This window comes from Oryctolagus cuniculus, chromosome 7 (assembly GCF_051225735.1).
Source record: "Oryctolagus cuniculus isolate XC-2025 breed Fujian yellow rabbit chromosome 7, ASM5122573v1, whole genome shotgun sequence".
Taxonomy (NCBI): Eukaryota; Metazoa; Chordata; class Mammalia; order Lagomorpha; family Leporidae; genus Oryctolagus; species Oryctolagus cuniculus.
In genome coordinates, this window is record NC_142873.1 from 13,776,652 (window position 1) to 13,796,594 (window position 19,943).

General features: G+C 49.7%; 1 protein-coding gene across 1 annotated transcript; it reads left to right on the top strand.

The window, feature by feature from the left end:
• The first annotated feature begins 564 nt into the window (after positions 1-564).
• LOC149125295 (peptidyl-prolyl cis-trans isomerase FKBP1A-like) lies at positions 565-2,076 on the top strand. The gene has a single exon (XM_089336873.1). The coding sequence runs from the start codon at positions 609-611 to the stop codon at positions 933-935; it is 327 nt and encodes a 108-aa protein (XP_089192999.1). The 5' UTR covers positions 565-608; the 3' UTR covers positions 936-2,076.
• Positions 2,077-19,943: the final 17,867 nt, after the last annotated feature.

Sequence of the window (19,943 nt, forward strand, 5' to 3'; positions counted from 1 at the left end):
AATTTGTGCAGAGTTATTACTTATTTCCCAAATGGTTGCTACCCGGGTCTCACGCCTGCTTTTGAATAAAGACCTGAGGAGGTGAGGGGCCCGTCCACGCGGTTGTCAGGGAGAAGGGCATTGCGGCGTGTGTGTCCTGAGGGGGAGAGCATGCCCTGGCACGCTGTGGGCCTGCAGGGGGTCAGCCCAGCTGAAGAGAGAGAATGAAAGGGTGAATGGCGAGGATGTGGAAAGAGACATCACAGCGAATCAGGCCTTAAAGGGCCTCGTAGACCCTATTGTACACCCGGCTTTCATTCTGAGAGGGGTGGGAAACCCCTGGAGGATTCGAGCGGGACGAAGTGACTTTGAAGATGAGCGCTCTGTTTAGCGCTCAGTAGGCCAGCGTGCACAGGCGATGGCCAGGAGCCCCTTGGCAAGGCTGTTCAGTAATCGGAGCGAGAGATCCTGGTGGCTTGACCAAGCAGGTGGTACTGAGGATGGCAGGAAGCTGTTGAGTATGGCTGCACTTAAAGGTAAATACAGCAAGGTTTGCCGCCAGGCCAGATGTGGAGTGGAAGAGAAAAGAAGCTGCCCGCCTCGCCGCCCGCCCAGCGTCCGCTGCCGCCATGGGAGTGCAGGTGGAGACCATCTCCCCCGGAGACGGGCGCACCTTCCCGAAGCGCGGCCAGACCTGCGTGGTGCACTACACCGGGATGCTTGAAGATGGAAAGAAATTCGATTCCTCCCGGGACAGGAACAAGCCCTTTAAGTTTATGCTGGGCAAGCAGGAGGTGATCCGAGGCTGGGAAGAAGGGGTTGCCCAGATGACTGTGGGTCAGAGAGCCAAACTGACCATCTCCCCAGACTATGCCTATGGTGCCACTGGGCACCCGGGCATCACCCCACCACATGCCACTCTCGTCTTCGACGTGGAGCTTCTAAAACTGGAATGACAGGAATGGCCTCCTCCCTTAGCTCCCTGTTCTTGGATCTGCCATGGAGGGTCTGGTGCTCCAGACACGTGCACATGAATCCATCCGGAGCTTTTCCTGCAGTTCCACGACGCCCTCTGTACAAACATCTGCCCGACTGAATGTGTTCTGTCACTCAGCTTTGCTTCTCACACCCCTACTCCTCTTCCCCTTCCCCTTGTATGTGTGATCACCTAAACCATACGCCATAAACCTCAAGTGACTCGATTTATTCTGTTCTCGTTTTGGGGTGAAGATTCAGTTTCCATCTTGGGTCTAGGTTTCCAGTGAAGATGTGGTCAGGTGTTAACAGCACAAGTGATGGGTTCACTTTAGAACAGGAATTGGTGTTGGGGAACGGGGTTTGCAAGAATCTTTATTTTATTTTTATTTTTTGGATGAGATTTGTATCTATTATGTATTAAACAGTCTTGCTGCGGCACTGCAAAGCCACAGCAGAAGTGAGACGCTGCTGAGGGCTGAGAGGTCCTCGGGTAGAGTAACAGCCCTGCCCAGACTGAAGTGGGGACGGGAGAGCCTTTGCCTCCACAGTCCCAGCCCAGCCTTCCCGGAACCCTCTGCCTCTGAAACTAGATCACTTCCCTGCGACACTGGACACTACAGATACCTGTCCCTGGGCCAGCAGGGACCACTGAAGCCTTCTTTGTGACCTGGCTTTTTCTTTTCCCCTCCATCCTGTGGTTTTTCTAGTGGATTTTCAGAACTTTTATAATCTCCTAGCTATCCAAGACTCCCAACACTTCCTAAATTTTAAGAAACTTTTAATTGAAAGTTTAAATTGAAGGTGCTGTTTGTAGACCATCACCCAGTGAAAGCCCGGCCATCACGACACATCCTTGAGTGTTCTCTTGAAAGTGATGCTGGTCATCGCAGCTTCAGCATCTCCTGGTGTTTGATGCTTGGCTGTCTCCACTGATCTCGGGTTTCCCGGCTCTGCCTCCCACCCCCTTCACACCCCTCTGCTCTCCTGTGTAGTGATTTGGTGAGAGAAACTGTTGCTGCCCCCACTTCGCTCCAGTACCACATGAGTTTCGAGTTTTATTATTGCAATAAAGTGCTTTATGCTGGCTTTTCTCAAAAAAAAAAAAAAAAGAAAAGAAAAGAAGCTGTCAAGGGCGACCCCCTGCCGACCCCCACCCTCATGTAGCCTGGAATCATGGCGGGTTCATGGGCAGAGGCACCGAGGGCCCCTCATCCCGCCCCCAGCATTCACGTGTTGGGAACTTATTTCTCAAAGTCATGTGTTGGTGGTGATTGGAGGAGGAGCCCCTGGGAGGTAATTAGGACTGGATGAGGTCATGGGGGCAGGGCATGATGGTATTGTGCTATAGGAGGGAAGAGAGATTTGAACCAGCATATTTGCTCTGTCTCAGCACGGGAAGCCCTGTGCACTGTGGAGGTGCAGGTGGCAGCTCCTTCATCCTGGACTTCCTGGCTTCCAGAACCGTGAGGCATGACTCTCTTTCCTGTATAAATTGTCCGGGCCCTAGTGTTCTGCCAGAGCAACACACAACAAGCTGACGGCTGAGTTGGAGGTGCTGTTGGACAGTGCGGGGCAGGCTCAGGGAGAAGCCCATGGCCCCACAGCTCTTGCCTCTGTGTGCCTGCAGAGCAAGCACTGTGTGGACAACCACCAAAGATTATGCCCTGTACCCTCCAGAGTGGCGAATCCAGACATGTCGAAGCTTGCTTAGCTACGGCTGCAGCGGCCAAGACGCTGCACCGGAAGACGGGGTGCGGAGTCCCAGGCCAGTACCAGGTGGCGAATGCTGAGAGCCTACCGGTGACTTTCTGAAAATCTTATCCTTAAGGTCTTGCTCTGGGCCCACGATGGGAGGGGAAACCTCAAGGGTCTCTGGATGCCTTTGGGCCTTCCTTTCATCATCTTTGTGAATAACATCTGGCTCCCTTCTCTCCAGGGTAAACTCTTTAGAGCACAGTTCCTGGCCATGCCCTTGGTTTGCTCTCCTAATGATGCTTTTCACTCTTTACGTGAGCAGGCTCCAAGCGCTCCAAATCTTTCTGCTCTCTAAGCTGTGCATGGGCAGGCATTGGGATGCAACAGGCTAGGCCACCACTTGAACAAAAGTAACCCAAAGCAGACTGCCTGGGATCAAGTCAAAGCTCCTCCACTTCTTTTTGTTTGTTTGTTTGACAGGCAGAGTGGACAGTGAGAGAGAGACAGAGAGAAAGGTCTTCCTTTTCCATTGGTTCACCCCACAATGGCTGCTGTGGCCGGCGCACCGCGCTGATCCGAAGCCAGGAGCCAGGTGCTTCTCCTGGTCTCCCATGGGGTGCAGGGCCCAAGCACTTGGGCCATCCTCCACTGCACTCCCGGGCCACAGCAGAGAGCTGGCCTGGAAGAGGGGCAACCAGGACAGAATCCGGCGCCCCGACTGGGACTAGAACCTGGGGTGCTGGCGCTGCAGGCGGAGGATTAGCCTATTGAGCCACGGCGCCGGCCGCTCCTTCACTTCTGATCCAGCTTCCTATTAGTATGCCTGGGAGGCAGCAGAGGGTGGCCCAAGTGCTTGGCTTCCTGCCACCCACGTCTGAGACCGAGTCAGAGAACCTGGCTCCTGGCTTTGACAAGGTCCAGCCCTGGCTACTGCTGGCATTTGGGGAGTGAACCGGTGGAAGATCGATGGATCGATCGATCGATCGATCTATCATCTATCATCTGTGTTCTCTGGCCCTCTGTGTCACTCTGCCTTTCAAATAAATAGATAAATCTATGGTAGAAAAATGTAGCCATGCCTCTCCTTCCATCTCCTATGCCTCTCCTTCCATCTCCTGGTGGAGAAATTTCTTCCACCAGGTATACCAGTTGACTGCTCTTAAATTTGGCCTTCCCTAGAGTTCTGGGATATGACATTAATCTGCCAGATTCTTCATGTCTGTGCAACAGCAATGCACTCTGTTACAGCTTCCACTGCCTCGTTCCTCCTTGTCGCCTGGGAACTCATCAGAATGGCTTTCATCATCCACATTTCTACCAGCATCCTGGTCACGACCACTCAAGTCATGCCTGGAACGTTCCAGGCTTTCCCGCCAGCTCTTGTCTTCTTCCGAGCCCTCAACACCATCACCCTCAAAGCTCTGGATGGCAATGTAGGCTTCTTCCAACCTCTCCTCCCAGTTCTCCCAGCCTCTGCCCACTCCCCACTTCCACAGCCACTTCCACATTTGCAGGTATTTATTGTAGAGACAGCCTCACTTCTCAGTACCCAGATTCTGTCTTGGCTGAAGTTATCCTAACAGGACCCCACTCCCACAGTAACTGACCCACTGCTGCAGTAATAGATTATTCTCTTGAATAATTCACTAGGGCAGGCTCTCGTGACCTAATCACCCGTTAAAGGTTTCGCCTCTCAACACTCTTGCATCAGGGATTCATCTTCCAACATGTGAACTTCAAGCCAAAGCAAAGACAAAAAGCAATTTTGTGGGTGTTGTGCAAAGATCACAGAGTGCGCAGGTAATGCACGTCTCAGAGCAGCTCAGAGAATGAATGGGCCTGGTAGGAGGCTGGAAGGATGGCAGGATCAAGGTCGACCCCAGGCGGGGGCTTTCCGAGGGCCCATCCAGGAATCGTCAGACAACCACTGGACAAATGCTGGAGTTCACAGAGGAGCCCTTGGTGGCCGGGAATCAGAATGGCTTGCTCGGTCGCACAGCGGGTCCACAGGGTCGTGCCAACCTGCACCTGTGCCTGCCTACAGCCCTTTCAGGGGTGTATGCAGAAAGCACACTCCCTACATACTGACCCTGAGTGTCCTATCACAACAACACCGAATCTTCGCTTTGAGAGAAATCATGCTGAATATTTGTACACTCTCCAGCCTCCCTTATTTCTTAGTTATTTCTACCTGTATGTTTCCTGAGCTGATGTGAACAATAAAATTTTCAGGAAACTTGAAAAGTCCAGGGTGTAATTCTCACTTCAAGAACCCAGGTGGGCAGGGCCAGTGTTGTGGCACAGCGGGTTCAGCTGACACAGGCAATGCTAGCATCCCATCCAGGCACCAGTTCGCATCTTGGCTGCTCCACTTCTGATCCAGCTAAAGCAGCAGAAGACGGCCAAAGTGCACAGGCCCCTGACCCATGTGAGAGATCAAGATTGAGTTCTCAGGCCGGCGCCGCTGCTCACTAGGCTAATCCTCCGCCTTGCGGCGCCGGCACACAGGGTTCTAGTCCCAGTCGGGGTGCCGGATTCTGTCCCGGTTGCCCCTCTTCCGGGCCAGCTCTCTGCTGTGGCCAGGGAGTGCAGTGGAGGATGGCCCAAGTGCTTGGGCCCTGCACCCCATGGGAGACCAGGAGAAACCTGGCTCCTGCCATCGGATCAGCGCGGTGCGCCAGCCGCAGCACACCGGCCACGGCGGCCATTGGAGGGTGAACCAACGGAAAAAGGAAGACCTTTCTCTCTTTCTCTCTCTCTCTCACTGTTCATTCTGCCTGTCCAAAAAAAAAAAAAAAGATTGAGTTCTCGTGGCCATTTGGGGAGTGAATCAGCAGATGGAAGATCTCTCTATCTCTATCTCTCTCACTCACTCTGCATGTGTGTGTGTGTGTGTGTGTGAGATTCTGCCCTTCAAATAAACAAAATTGAAAAAATACAATAAAAAAGAGCCCAGGTGGGGCTGGTGCTGTGGCACAGTGGGCTAAGCCTCCACCTGCAGTGCCAGCATCTCATATGGGCTGGTTTGAGTCCCAGCTGCTCCACTTCCGATCCAAATCCATGCTAATGGCCTGGAAAAGCAGTGGAAGGTGGCCCAAGTGCTCAGGCCCCTGCACCCATGTGGGAGACCCAGAAGAAGCTCCTGGTTTCTGGCTTCAGATCGGCACAGCTCTGGCTGTTGTGGCCAACTGGGGAGTGAACCAGCGTATGGAAGACCTCTCTGCTTCTGCCTCTCTTGTCTGTGACTCTACCTATAAATATATAAATAAGTTTTTTTAAAAAAACAGCCCAGGTGGACAATAACTATATGTATTTGCTTTGGAGATGCTAATATGTTTTCTCTTCCAAGCTCCCATCTTTCCAAGGTAGATGAAACTCAGTTTCAGATAACACAGGCCTCTCCCTCGCCCCACGTGGCAAGGATAAGAGGCCGCCAGGATTCAAGGGGCAGTGCTCCTGGTCCTCAGGTCCATCTCTCCATGTAGCATCTGTAATGAGACCCATCTCTCACCTGACCTTGGTTCGCAGTCCGTGAAGGCCATGGCTGCACTGCAGGCTGTCCCTTGTGGGACTTCTGGGACTATGCCTCTGTCGTTTCCGATGGCCAGGTGGGACTCTGATTTGTCCTAGTTCTCAGTAGCCTGGGCTTGCACCTCTTCTCTAGGGTGCTGCCGCCCCAACCCTGCTGAGGACCCACCCAAAAAAGGGGTTGTGAGCACAAGGAGGCAAAACTTGGATTCCTTTCCAGGAGCCCTCCAGACGCCCTCTCCTCCCCTCACTCTCTCATTTCCCTCTTCTCTGTCCTCACTGGTCCCTAGAGCCCTCAAAACCCCCAAAAGGCCATCTACTCACCTGTCAACAATATGTTTTTCCATAATATAGTAACCTGGAAGAAGTAAATGCTAAGCAATCTAGCAAGTACCTGGCACGGTTGGAGACAATCGTGGAAAGACAAACATTGTTAAGAGCAAAAGCATAATGCCCCACCACGTCGGCACAGAAGAAAAAACAAGTGCCCCAGGCTAATGAGGACAGTGGAAATGTCAGCACCAGAGAGGACTTTAAGGTCATCCAACCCAGATCAAGGCAATCACCCCTTCCTGTGCCTGTAGCAGACATTACTAATACATCCCAGCACTCCTTCCCTGGGGCAGCCTTCTCACCAGTCCTCTGGGCGGCCATAATCTGTCAGTTAGCTCTCAAGAGGGAATGGCTTGCCTTCTACCAGGCCACACAGCAAATAGGAGCCCACTCCTAAGGGACACATCTCCTGGCTCTGTGCTAGGAGATCTTTGTCCCAACACTGGATGCCTGTGCCCTATCCCATATGGAACAGGAAGAGAGAATTGGGCAGAGGTGAGGAACAGAGGACACCACACAGGAGGAGGTGATGAGAGAAGGTTCCAGAAGCTATCCCCAGGGCAGCTGCGGCAGGGGGATGCCAGGTGTGTGTCCCCCAGCACCACTGCAACGACCATCAAGGTGCAGCCCTGCCCGGTCCTGTTGTCCCTAGAGTGATGGTGACCCGCACAGGTTGAGAAAAAGAAGTGTCAGAGCGCTGTGTGGCTTGGGAGGCTCCCCTTCCCCTGAGACCACCCCTTCCCACCTCACCGCAGCCCACTGCTCCACCTGGGGCTCAGGACCTATTGGCCCTGGGAAACCCCACCATCGCAACAGAGGGCTGCTCCCTGACCACAAACCGGAAGCCGCTGGCACTGGTCACCAGCTAAGCCTGAGGTACAAAGCCGTCAGTAGCCATTTGTCACAGCCCTCACTTCCGCTACAGATGGATGAATATCCATGCAGAGTTTTGGTTAAGGTACATTTTTCATGGGCTCCTGAGGATCCCTCATGCGCCTGAATTTCAAGATTTTGTTGCACTGAGAGAAGGTTATCTTTTAATTCCATTTTCTCCCAACTTTGGGAAGCATCCTCCTGGAGACGGAAATTTGTGTGTACACATATACCTCCTCTATAGACACACGCACAGACTCACGGCAGCATCCTGTCAGTTTCAGCACCAGCCACACGTACAGAAAAAGGGCACACGCACACCCACACAAACACTTGGAACACTTGCACCGTACTCAGCCATCAGGATGTCTTTATCTGAAGTATTAAGCATTCGGCACTACAGATGAGTGTTGGCCATTTTCCTGAAAGCTTTCATCCCCATTAACACATTTGCCTCCAACACTGACGCACAGGGAAGTCTTTAGCAGGAGTGCCACAAGCCCGTGTGTTTGTGGATTTCGGGGCTGAGGATACAGACTCTTTGGTGGCAGCAATTTTCTTTGACATAGAAAGGAAACCAGAATTTCAGCCGCCACATTTTCACACTCACACGATTTGAGGAGGAAAACTGTTCCCCAGAGATTGCAAATTCAGAAAACCACTTCCTCCAGGGAAAATGAATGATGGCTTTAATAGAAGGTGGACATCAATTTTAATTAGTTGGTTATTTGATCTCCTGTTGTCAGTGATAGAGGATCTCAAAGGGGAATTAACTGTGCTTAAGTCTGCGACTGCTTCGAACCAAAACACTCCGAAAGGTAAGACTTCCCCCAATTAACAAGAAACTTTCAGCCAATTAAGTATGCAATAAAATAAAGGCCATGATGAAACACAGTCCAAGAAGCCCCAAGGCCAACGTATGACATGACATAAACAGCAAACACGCTCAAGCCGCCTGCCTGCACACTTGTACAGAAGCATTTTCAGAGAAAAACACATTTCTTCCAAAACACCAGCTCGGAGACGTCAGGAGCTCAGTGTGGGTGGGGAGGAAGACAGGTGCACCTGCCATCCTGCTCCCCACTGATGCTGCTTGGTGCTCTCCCAGTCACCAAGAAACTAAGAAACTTTGGTGAATCTTTTAGCTCATCAGTTAGTTAATCAGTTATTGCCTGGACACCTGACCACCTACTCCCTCACGTTGCCCGGATAGCTTTGTAGTTATTCCCTATGCTAAAATAAAAAATAATAAATAATAAAAAAGATAAAAATCATTATTGAAAGATCTCACGTGTACTTACAATTTACTGCTGGAAATCAACCATCAGAAGGTCGCTGGGGGCTCAGTTTCCTTTTCTTAGAGCATCCCTGTGTCACAGCTTGCGTTTAAAAGACGAATGTGTAATTGAGAAAATCCCTCCATCCGGCAGACGGGCAGGCTTTGAGTTAAGCACCATTTTAAAGAGGAATGAAAATGTCAATTCCAAAGTAATGAAGGCAATTGGCAAATTTTAGTTCACAAATTACACCCTGATTGTCACTCTGGGTGAGGAGCTGGTTAATGTGCCCTTTATCCTTCGAAGAATGCTAGAGGAAGAGAAGACTTGGCAAGAAGCAGAAAATCAAACAAGGAGGGCCAAATATTTTGCATTCCCCAGTTCCTATCTCCTGAGGGACAAAGCCCTGGAACTTGTCTTTGAACAACCATAGAGAAATGCAGCCATGAGCCAGGACCCTAAAATGCTAACAGCGCTGCAGCCACCCAATGGGGAAAACAATATTCCTGCTGCACACTTGGGTTCGACTTCACGTCTGAACTGAAAATCCAACGAGCCCCTGCTATAAATATTTAAGACAAGAGAAAAGGGGCAGATTTACAAGTAGGTTTTTAAGTATTCACTCGCCACTATTTTGATCTAATGATATAATCCTTGAGGGCTTTCTTTACCAACTGAGTTGAAGAAAATATCTTGTCTCTTAAGAAGATGTCAAAAACATCTTGCGTGGTGACAAGCACATGGTAGGTGTATAATAAGTCCGAGTTTGCTTCCTTCACTCCTCGTGCTGCGCCTTTTTCCCCATTCCCTACTCAATCAGTCACCACTCACTCAGGTGTGTTATTGCAGAATTCTGGGCGTGGTCAGCCAGTGCCACCTCCCAGGAAAGAAATCTTGCTTCCTTTGCTCTTTTGAACAAAGCCACAAAGATACACCACCTTCTGGGAGTGGGGGACAATGTGTGTGTGCTCTACTGTGGCACCAGCACAGAGAAGGATGAGAGTTGGGCTTGTCCTGAATGCTATGAGCCTGCTGTGGGTCTTCTATGCATTATTTGTGAGGAATGTGTCCTGAGCCCAGATTTATGGGAGATAAACAAGAAACTCTAAGAGCGTTCGTTCAGCCAGTAAGTGCTGGAGTCGGGCTTAGAACCTTGGATTCTACATCAAGCCTGCATATGCCTCACTCTATGGGGCACTTGAGCTGGGTCACATGTCCACCTGGAATCTAACTCCAGACCCAAGAAGTGTTTTGTGACAGGACAGAACCTGAGGATAGACTGTTGGGCAACATCTTATACACGTTAAATTTAAACAGAGGTATAAACTGTGTAAATATATATAATGTTAATATATATAAGGTTAATATGTATATAATGTTATTTAAGGTTAAATAGATACATTAGAGATTAGTAACACTGACCAGATTCCCAAGTTCTGCAATTTGCTAGGAGTTATGCCATCAAATGACAGAAGGATGAACACCTGGCCCATTGACAAGAAAAAACCCACATTTTACCCTTGAGAGTATCAAGGGACACATGAGCTGGCCCATGGAGAGTTCCAGGAAGTCCCGTCCGTGGATGTCTTTCATGAGTGTGTCAGGGCACCTTGGGTGCAGGCTGAGGGTGCCTCCTGCCAGGGTGGTGGCAGCTGCTGTGGAGTCTGCCTCAGGACCATGGGAACAGGAGCCTGGTCCTGGGCCAACCAGCCCTGATGAGCAGTGGGCCATTGGTCAAGTCGCCTCCTGCTTTAGGTCCGGGTGTCCCCTCTGAGAAACAGGAACCTGTGCTAGGAAATCTCCCTGGGTCTTCCCCAAGTTGGAAAGGCTAGGATTCAAGGCCAAACGTTTGAACTAACACAGTTAAAGTGTGCATCGGCTCTAATCAGGCACAGACAAACTGTAAAGTTGCCAGATAAAACGCAAGCTAGCCAGTGTAAGTACACCCAATGCAATATTTGGGACACACTAGAAACCAATGCCTTATTTATCTAAAATGAAACACAACAGGGAGCCTTGAATTTTTATTTGCTAAATCTGGCAACCCTACCTGGGCTGAATCCATTCTGCTGCCTGTTTCTGTAAATAAAGTTTTATTGGCATATCGCCACGCACACTCACTTTACATATCACCTATGGTTGCTTTCACAGCAGGACAGCAGAGCTGAGTAGCTGCAACAGAGACCTTCTGGTCCCCGGGGCCTAATACATTTGCTATCTGGTCCTAGACACACACACACACACACACACACACACATATATACACAGTTTTCTGTCCCCACTGCAGGTGATGTGTGTTCTGTACAAAACGTATACAAGTGTTGACTTTGTAGTCAGTAACACAAGGTTTAACTTTTTAGCAGGTGCTCTGTTTTGCCTACTGGTTATTTAATGTGTGCCTGCTTTTTGCACCTCAGATGGTAAGCTTCTTGACATTGCAACTTCATGCTGTATCCATAATCCTCACTGTCCCTAACGTTGCACATCCTACAGGTGCCTGATCTATGCTTATACATTGATGGACTGATCAGCCTAGTTTCCCAGAGGCCTGGTATGTGTGTGAGGTCTGTGCTGGGGCATCGGTCCCCACAGGGATCCTAAGAGATGGCTGGCCCAAGAATTTGTCTAATCTTCCTTGTGTCCCCACGGAAGTTCAGCTGGTAGCCTTGCTGACCGGGAATACAGGGCAGAATGCTGCTTTCTTGTTAACAGAATAAAGTCCTCAGGAAAGATTTAGCGTGTCCGTTCCCAGCAAGGACTGCCAAATTGGTAACTTTGCCCAACTGAGCAAATATTTTTCATAGGCGAAGGCTGAAGCCTTTAATTTTCCTAACACAAAGGGAATATCTGCCGGATTTCTTGAGGTCTAATGCCGAAGACAACATCTTAAGCCCAGAATCACATGGACTACTCCGTCCTGCCTTAAATCCTCTATTGAAAGCTTTCCTAAGGGCTTTGAAAGGGGCCGCTCACTCATCTTGCAAAGAAACCCCAAGATGGGCCTTATTTCACCATTTCAAAGGAAGAATAGGAAGCTTTTTAAACCTCACAAAAGGAGGCCAGAAGCAGCAATCTCCCCAGCTGACAAGGGCAGGCGGCTAGGGTGTGAGCAAAGAATTGGAGAAGAGCGGTAAAAAGGGAGTGAGTACAGCAGACCAGGGGCGGCCCAGAGCCCCAGGACCAACATGGCGGCCTCTCGCACATAATTCGGCAGTGTTTGACCAGCTGGACACCTGCTCCAGAGTAGAGAAAAGTTGTGCATCAGAATCCACTACAGGAAGTGGCTTTCCAAGTGTTGTCATTTGACCGCTTTGAAACCAGATTTTTGGATCTTCTGGAAGTTGCCAATCAAGAGAAGTCTAAGGAGAGAGTTCTGAGCCGAGCACAGAAAACAAGAGTTCTGCCCATTTCTACAGCTTCCACCTCAGTCCCTGGGAGCCTCCGTTTCATTATCTGCCCAAGTGGGGCAAGGAATGGTGTGGAATTCACAGCGGGCTCTGAAAAGTCAAGGGTGCTCCAGCAGTAGTTACTTATTTCCACTCCTGAACTCCCTCTTTCTTCTCTCCTTGAAGCTCTACATGATGCCGGATCTAGAGGCGCCCCAGTTGAAGTCATCCTCACACAGGCAAGTAATCAATCCTCTTTTGGACTGCTTTCCTGCTCTGCGGAAGAACAGTCAACTTGTGTGATAGATGACTTGTCTGCATACTCTCCAAGAGCAAGGCTGACGTGCCTCCAATCTCTTCGCTATTTCACACTCGAGTGAGGAGGTTTACTCGACCAACAGTGGCCTCAACAGGAGTCTTTGAGCTCCTGTTATGCATTTTTTTAGTAGCTCTCTAAACATAGCACAGGGCTTTGTTCTTTGTTCTATGTACTACTAAGGCCCTTTTGAAGGCTCCAATAAGACACTTGGTATTCTTGCTGGTTTTTTTTTTCCTCTAAATAGAGTGACAAGCAATTTGGAATGAGAGTCAGAAAAGCTAGGTTTTGACCTTAAATCTGCCACCCCATAGCTAATTGACCTTTGGGCATTACTTCCTCCTCTGGCCGCCACATTCTCCTTGTGGGAATGAGGACCTTGAACTACATCTAAGTCACAGGGAGCTGATTGAATACAGGGCTGTGATTGATCCGTGGTGTTTTCCATGGTGCCATACAGATGAGCATCTGTGGCTATCCTGTATATGCCGAGGCCCACTGGAATCTGGCATTCTTTCTGTACATCACTGCAAGGAGGGCAGCATGGCAAGAGCCCCATCTTCCTCTTTCCAAAAAGCAATCCTGGCCGGCGCCGCGGCTCACTAGGCTAATCCTCCACCTTGCGGTGCCGGCACCCCAGGGTTCTAGTCCCGGTTGGGGCGCCGGATTCTGTCCCGGTTGCCCCTCTTCCAGGCCAGCTCTCTGCTGTGGCCCGGGAGTGCAGTGGAGGATGGCCCAAGTGCTTGGGCCCTGCACCCCATGGGAGACCAGGAGAAGCACCTGGCTCCTGCCTTCAGATCAACGCGGTGCGCCAGCCACAGCGCGCCGGCTGCGGCGGCCATTGGAGGGTGAACCAACGGCAAAAAGGAAGACCTTTTTCTCTGTCTCTCTCTCTCTGTCCATTCTGCCTGTCAAAAATAAAAAAATATAAAAAAAAAGCAATCCTAGTCACCCAAGCCTATGCTTCTGTTGCTGGGATTCAAAGTCTGACTCAGTAAGTCCGAGATGGGGCCCGAGAGTCTGCATTTCTAAGAAGCTTCTGGGTGAAGGCCACGCTGGTGATCTCTGGGTCACACCTTGAGTAGCAAGAATCTAAACCATGGGAGATGCAAGGCCATGCTACTACCAAGGCATTTGGTCTCAGTCCCTTGAGATGGTCACCATCTACCTCTGGCAAAATGCTTTGATATTAGAATCATTGTCAAGTGCGCTAGCAGGTGGGAGACTTGGTACCTAAGTACTTTAATGAAACTTTACATTTTTCTGCCTTATTAGGCTACATATGATATTTATATGGTAAAAATCCCTAAGAGGTAAACATACTTGTTGCAAAAACCAGGAGTAGCCAATAAAGCCCCCGATTTCACTGTCTTCCAAGGCAAACAGTATCATCGGTTTGCTTAAGCTTAGCGCCCAAGGGAACAAATCAGTCTACAAGTACTGAAGCTGCTATCGGCAAAGGCTCACAGGAGGGGCTGGTCTGCCAGATGTGTCTCTGGTTTTTGTGGTCAGAAAGTGTCACAGAATTCAGAAGCAGCTGAACTGTTCCAGGAAAGGGGAATAACCTCTCAAATCTCCTAATAATGATGCAAGACCTTGTCATTGCCTGGAACAAGGCTAGCCACCATTCCCATTTTGTTTTGCAGAAGTTCCTAAGGGGAGAGAGAGACAGAGAGAGAGAGAGAGAGAGATCATCTATCCACTGGTCCATTCTCCAAATGCCCACAGCAGCCAAGCCTGGACCAGGCCAAAGTCAGGGGTCTAGAACTCCATCCGGGTCTTCCAGGTGGGTGGCAGGGGCACAAGCACTTGAGCCATCATCTACTGCCTCCCCAGGGTGCATAAGAGCAGGAAGACAGATCAGAGGTAGCCAGGACTCAAACTGGAGCTCTGATGAGGGATGTGGGTCTCCCAAGTGGCACCTTAAACCACTATGCCACAACGCCCGCCCCTAAGCAATTATTTGTTACAGGAATGTTGGGACGTCTTTAAAAGAAACATCTTTTAACTTGGGTTGTCACATAAAATATAGGATGCCCAGTTAAATTTGCACATCAGATTAAGAAGACATAGATTTTTAGTATTTTCTAAATATTTCCTGGGGCATCATTATATGAAAAAAGTATTCATTTATTTATCTGCAATTCAAATGTCACCAGGCAAATGTTATTTTTATTTTCTTAATCTGGTCACCCTTCCTGTGACCTATATAATATGTTATCATTTAACCCAGAACCCGTGAACAGCATGCCTCCCCATCTGAGGTGGGAAGGAAGGCAGAGACTGTGGTGAGAGTCTTGCAATGCAGAACATGAGACAGACAGAGGTTTAGCATTTATGCATGCGTCTGTTTGCAGGTACTAAGGAAACCTTAAAGGGCAAATATCTTTATGTTGCTCATCTGAGACATTGAAAAAAAAGCAATTACTAAAAGCAGAAACAAAATGATTTTTTTACTAGAAAATACTATTCATTCTACAGACAAGAAAGTGTGTGTGTTTTGATCATGGCTTTTTGCCATCAATCAACATGGTCTTTACACAACCTATACATCCTATGGTCTATACATCCTAAGGATAGTACGAGCCTGAACCCTGGGTGTGACGCCACTGCTCACACGGCTCACACCCAGGTGCATGCACTCCGGGCCATGGGGCTCTGCTCCACTGACCTCTCTCAAGTCCACCACCCTTGCCAGTGCCCAGTCACTCGCACTCCCAGCAGCCCAGCCAGGATTCTGCCTGCTGACCCCACCAACCTCCATGTGGCCTCTCTTGAGTCCATCCTCCTGTCACCCAACCCAAGGGGCCCCCGCTGGCCTCTAGTCCCCTCACATCCTCTGTCGTTTCATCTGCATGTGCCGCCTGGCCCTGCCACGTGCAGTTCCTTCAGTTCCCTAAGTAACGTCCTTGCCCACTTCCATGCCTTCTGCCCAGTCTGCCTCTGCTGAAGCAGTGTGCTCACATGCCTTCCCCGGGGAACTCCTAGTAGAGCCGCATATTCCTAGCAAGACCCTGACGACCAGGACTGTGCCTTCTGTGTGCCCCTTCTGTGCACACCCCAGCCTTAGCCCCAAATACAAGGCAGTCAGATAATTATTATGCAGCACTAACAAGAATGAACACAGATTCACCCTCATGCACACATATTAGTATGAAGTAATTATATTACTATATAATTATTTTTATAATTGTATAAAAATTGTAATTGTATTAGTATAAAGTAATTATACTGGGGTGGGAGTTTAGCCCGTCTAAGGACGTCGGTTTCGATGTCCACATCCCACATCATCAGAGCGCCTGGGTTTAATATCCAGCTCCAGCTCCCGACTCCAGCTTTCTGCTAATTCAGGCTCTGGGAGGCATCCGTGACTGCTCAAGTAACTGGGTCCCTCTTGCCCACATCAGAGACCTGCATGGTGTCTGAAGCCCCTGGCTTCAACTCGGCCCAGCCCCAGTTATTCTGGGAATTTGAGGAGTGAACCAGTAAATAGGAGCAGTCTATCTATCATATTTCCCTCTCTCTCTCTCTCTCTCTCTCTCTCTCTCTCTCACACACACACACACACACATCTATCTATAGTCTATCTCCCTCTCAAATAAATAAATAAATAATTTTTAAATAATACAATAAATATTTTCATTTTATAAGTATATTTCAGGTCAATGAGTCATTGATTTATTCAAAAGTCTTTTATCAAACACTGACCATGAGCTAGCTCCAAATGGCTTATCTCTTTCCAAGATCCAAGTATACCTTCGAAAGATGAAGGTTTGCCAAGATTGCGGCTAACTCAAAGAAATGCCAAAGCCCATTTCAAAACAGAAGCTCCTGAGCACCTGTCCACTTGTACAGCACAGACGCGAGCCTGTGACCTCCCAAGGAGAACCATTCACGTTGACTGGTATTAGTTTGTTTTGAAAAAGTCCGCTCCTACGTAGTACTTTGGTCTGTTACCACTGGGCCAAGAGTCTAGACTGGATCTATCTTCCCAGGCTAAGCCAAAGTGCTGTCTCATCTTTCTTGTCAGTTTCTACATTTGCATACGAGGATATTAGGGCCGCCAGAGAGGGGATCTTTTCCCTCCCTCTTCTGTATGTTAGAGAAGATCTCCAAGCGACTCATCAGTGGGCATTCAGTCCATTCAGTTCCATACATTGTGGGGAATATCTTTCACGTGGCAGTGAGCCAACATTCTCCATGGCAAAAACGAGACGGAAAGCCCAAAGCAACTCCTGACCAGAACAAGATGCAAAATCAACAGGGAAGACCACGCTGGGAGAAGTGTTTGGACATCCCATTTTCTGAGATGACAAGAGGCAACAACGGGTATCAAAGGTTGGTGATCCTCCTTTCCAGAGAGAAAAGCCAGCTGACTTCACGCAAGGATTCCAAGAACTCCAGCCACGTCCAAGATGCTCTTACTGCCCACAGAATCAGGGTAAAATCAGTTTCTGGATCTTGATGACAAAAAAAATCATGTAGTGTCGGCAAAAAGCAAGACGATGGGGTCCAGGAGCTGTGATTTCTACTCGAAGTTTTGCTGATGGCCAAGTTACATAAGATGTTGTGAGAATTCAATAAGAAAAAAGATGTGAAATGTGCTTCTCCTGGTCTCCCATGAGATGCAGGGCCCAAGCACTTGGGCCATCCTCCACTGCACTCCCTGGCCATAGCAGAGAGCTGGCCTGGAAGAGGGGCAACCGGGACAGAATCCGGAGCCCCGACCCGGACTAGAACCCGGTGTGCCGGCACCGCAAGGCAGAGGATTAGCCTAGTGAGCCACGGCGCCAGCCTATGTGAAATGTTTTATAAATAGTTAAAATGCTCCCTGTTGACCCTGGGTGGAATGCACTGTTAATGAATTCCACAGAGAAGCTCACAAGAAGGTCTGTTTTTTTAAGGAAATCAAATGCAAGATGGTTAGGATTTGTGTTTTTTTTTTTTTAATTGCATACATTTAAGATGACTTTTATTTTTAATTCAAGACAGAGGAAAAGAGAGAGAACACTCCCATCAGCTGGTTCACTTCCCAAATATCCACAATGGAAGGGATTGGATCAGGCAAAACCAAGGTCCAGGAGCTCCATCCAGATCTCCCCCGCAGGTGGCAGGGACCCAACTACTCGGTCATCCCTGCTGCTGCCTCCCCGCGTCTGGAGTGGCAGGAAACCAGAACCGGGAGCTGGAGCTGGACATCAAATGCAAGCACTTCAATGTGGAGGTGAGCACCCTAGCCTGCACCCTGATGCTTTCCCCATGGGGTAACGGTTACGGTAGTGAGAAGTGATTAGGAGAGTTTCCTGTAAGGCTTGGTGGCAATTCTGTAGAAGGGTCCTGGAGCTCTGCTCACAAAGGGAGGTAAGGGTCCTCGCAGAACAGTGGAGAAGACACCTGCCCCCTTGACCAAGGTCCCGTCTGTGCCCAGGCTGCTCGTGATCGGTTCGCTAGCCCTTTGGTGGAGGAAGCTCAGAAGCCAGACTCAACTGCGCCACAAAGATCGCAGACAAAACAGGCGACAGATCAGTCGCCCCCACGAGGCTCTTCTCACCTTCAGTTGCTGGAAAGACAAGGCAGCTCAGGGTGTCCCAGTCACCCTGCAGGGGCTCTGTCTTCACAAGCCGAAGGCCTGTGCCAGCGTGACCCCACTCTACGGTAAGCGACGCCGATGGTCTCGCAGCACCGTGGTGTCACCAACGTCTCCCCCCTGGGAAGCTGTGATGTGATGTTGGCTGCTAGCAGGTGCCACCACCCTCCCCCAGGGACCCTTCTCGGAGCTGTGAAGTAAACCAGGTTCTCTGCCATTTCTCCTACTGGATCAGAACATCTTCCTAGCTAACTACATGGAAGAGGAAGGAATACACTCACCCGGGGAGGTAACTGACAAATGATAACTTAATGACTTCTGCTTCCTAAGAATAATTTCGTAGGCACTAATCCCTTCATTGACAGAAGTGCAACAGGAGGAGGGGACTTTGCAGGCATCTGACAGGCAACCTTGGAGGCTACTTTAAAGGCAGGGTTTTTCCTCTGTACCCTGAAATCACTGACAGCCACCTGTTCCTCGCTCTGCTCTGCTTGTCCCGTATTCCAGGCTCTTCTGCAACACTGTACCATTGATGGCTGGCTCAGCCATGAGCTCTGGAGCAAATAACACCTCATTAAAAGCATTTCTAGGCCGGTGCCGTGGCTCAATAGGCTAATCCTCCGCCTACAGCGCCGGCACACAGGGTTCTAGTCCCGGTCAGGGCGCCGGATTCTGTCCCGGTTGCCCCTCTTCCAGGCCAGCTCTCTGCTGTGGCCCAGGAGTGCAGTGGAGGATGGCCCAAGTGCTTGGGCCCTGCACCCCATGGGAGACAAGGAGAAGCACCTGGCTCCTGGCTTCAGATCAGCGCGGTGTGCCGGCCGCAGCGGCTATTGGGGGGTGAACCAACAGCAAAGGAAGACCTTTCTCTCTGTCTCTCTCACTGTCCACTCTGCCTGTCAAAAAAAAAAAAAAAAAAAAAAGCATTTCTAATGGCTGGAAAGGGGCAGAGGGTTTGCATTGCTTTAGGGAACAGGACAGACTTGAGATTAAACCTGGTGGGGGGGGGGGGGAATTACATCAGAATGATTTCTCTTCTCTCTTGTTGGTTTCCGCATCTTGCATACTAGGACATGGGGTGGGGGGCAGAGAGGGAATATTTTCCCTACCTTTGGAGAAAAATAAACCCCAGCTTTCATCTCACAACCCTCCATCTAGCCCACTAAATCCCCCATTAGCAATTCAAAAAAGATTCATTTGCACTCTTCTCAGCTCTTTAGACAGCACTGGTGGGGTTTTGAGCACCTTGTTTCTTGGGCTGGATTTCACAGAGGAAGATGACATTTTGGAAATGTTTGCCCCTTGAGTGTAACTGTAAGTTGCACACTTGATCTCTGGGCGTGCAAGCAGGTAGAACCTTGGAGAGGGGCCAGTGAGCCCCACTTTCCCACTTCCCAGTGAGGCCCTGGAGACTTGTGGAGCCTCCGACCACCTGACTGCATCTCCCACTGGGTTCCAGTGATAGTTCCTTGGTAGGTGCGGAGTCCGCTGCTCAGAGAAGAGATCAGGGGACTTTTCACCTACATTCTAAGATAACTCGAAGGCCACTGCATTTCTAAGTAAACTCTTCATTTTGGGGGACTGATTTTAGATTTACAGAAAAGCTTGCAAAGAGAGTACAAAGAATTCCCATATCTCCCCGGGGCCGGTGCTGTGGCGTAGGGGGTAAAGTCGCCATCTGCAGTGCCAGCATCCCATATGGGAGTCAGTCTGAGTCCCGGCTGCTCTACTTCCGGTCCAGCTCTCTGTTATGGCAGCAGAGGATGGCCCAAGGCCTTGGGCCCCTGCACCTGCATGGGAGACCAGGAAGAAGCACCTGGCCGTTGCTGCCATCTGGGGAGTGAACCAGCGGATGAAAGACTTCCTCCCTCTCTCTCTCTCCCTCTCTCTCTCTCTCTCTCTCTCTGCCTCCTTCTCTCTCTGTAACTCTGACTTTCAAATAAATAAATAAATCTTTAAAAAAAAAATAACTCCCGTGTCTCCCTCCTCCAGTG

Bases quoted from the DNA above. Each gene is read 5' to 3' on its own strand.
- LOC149125295 (XM_089336873.1), top strand. From the start codon at position 609: ATGGGAGTGCAGGTGGAGACCATCTCCCCCGGAGACGGGCGCACCTTC.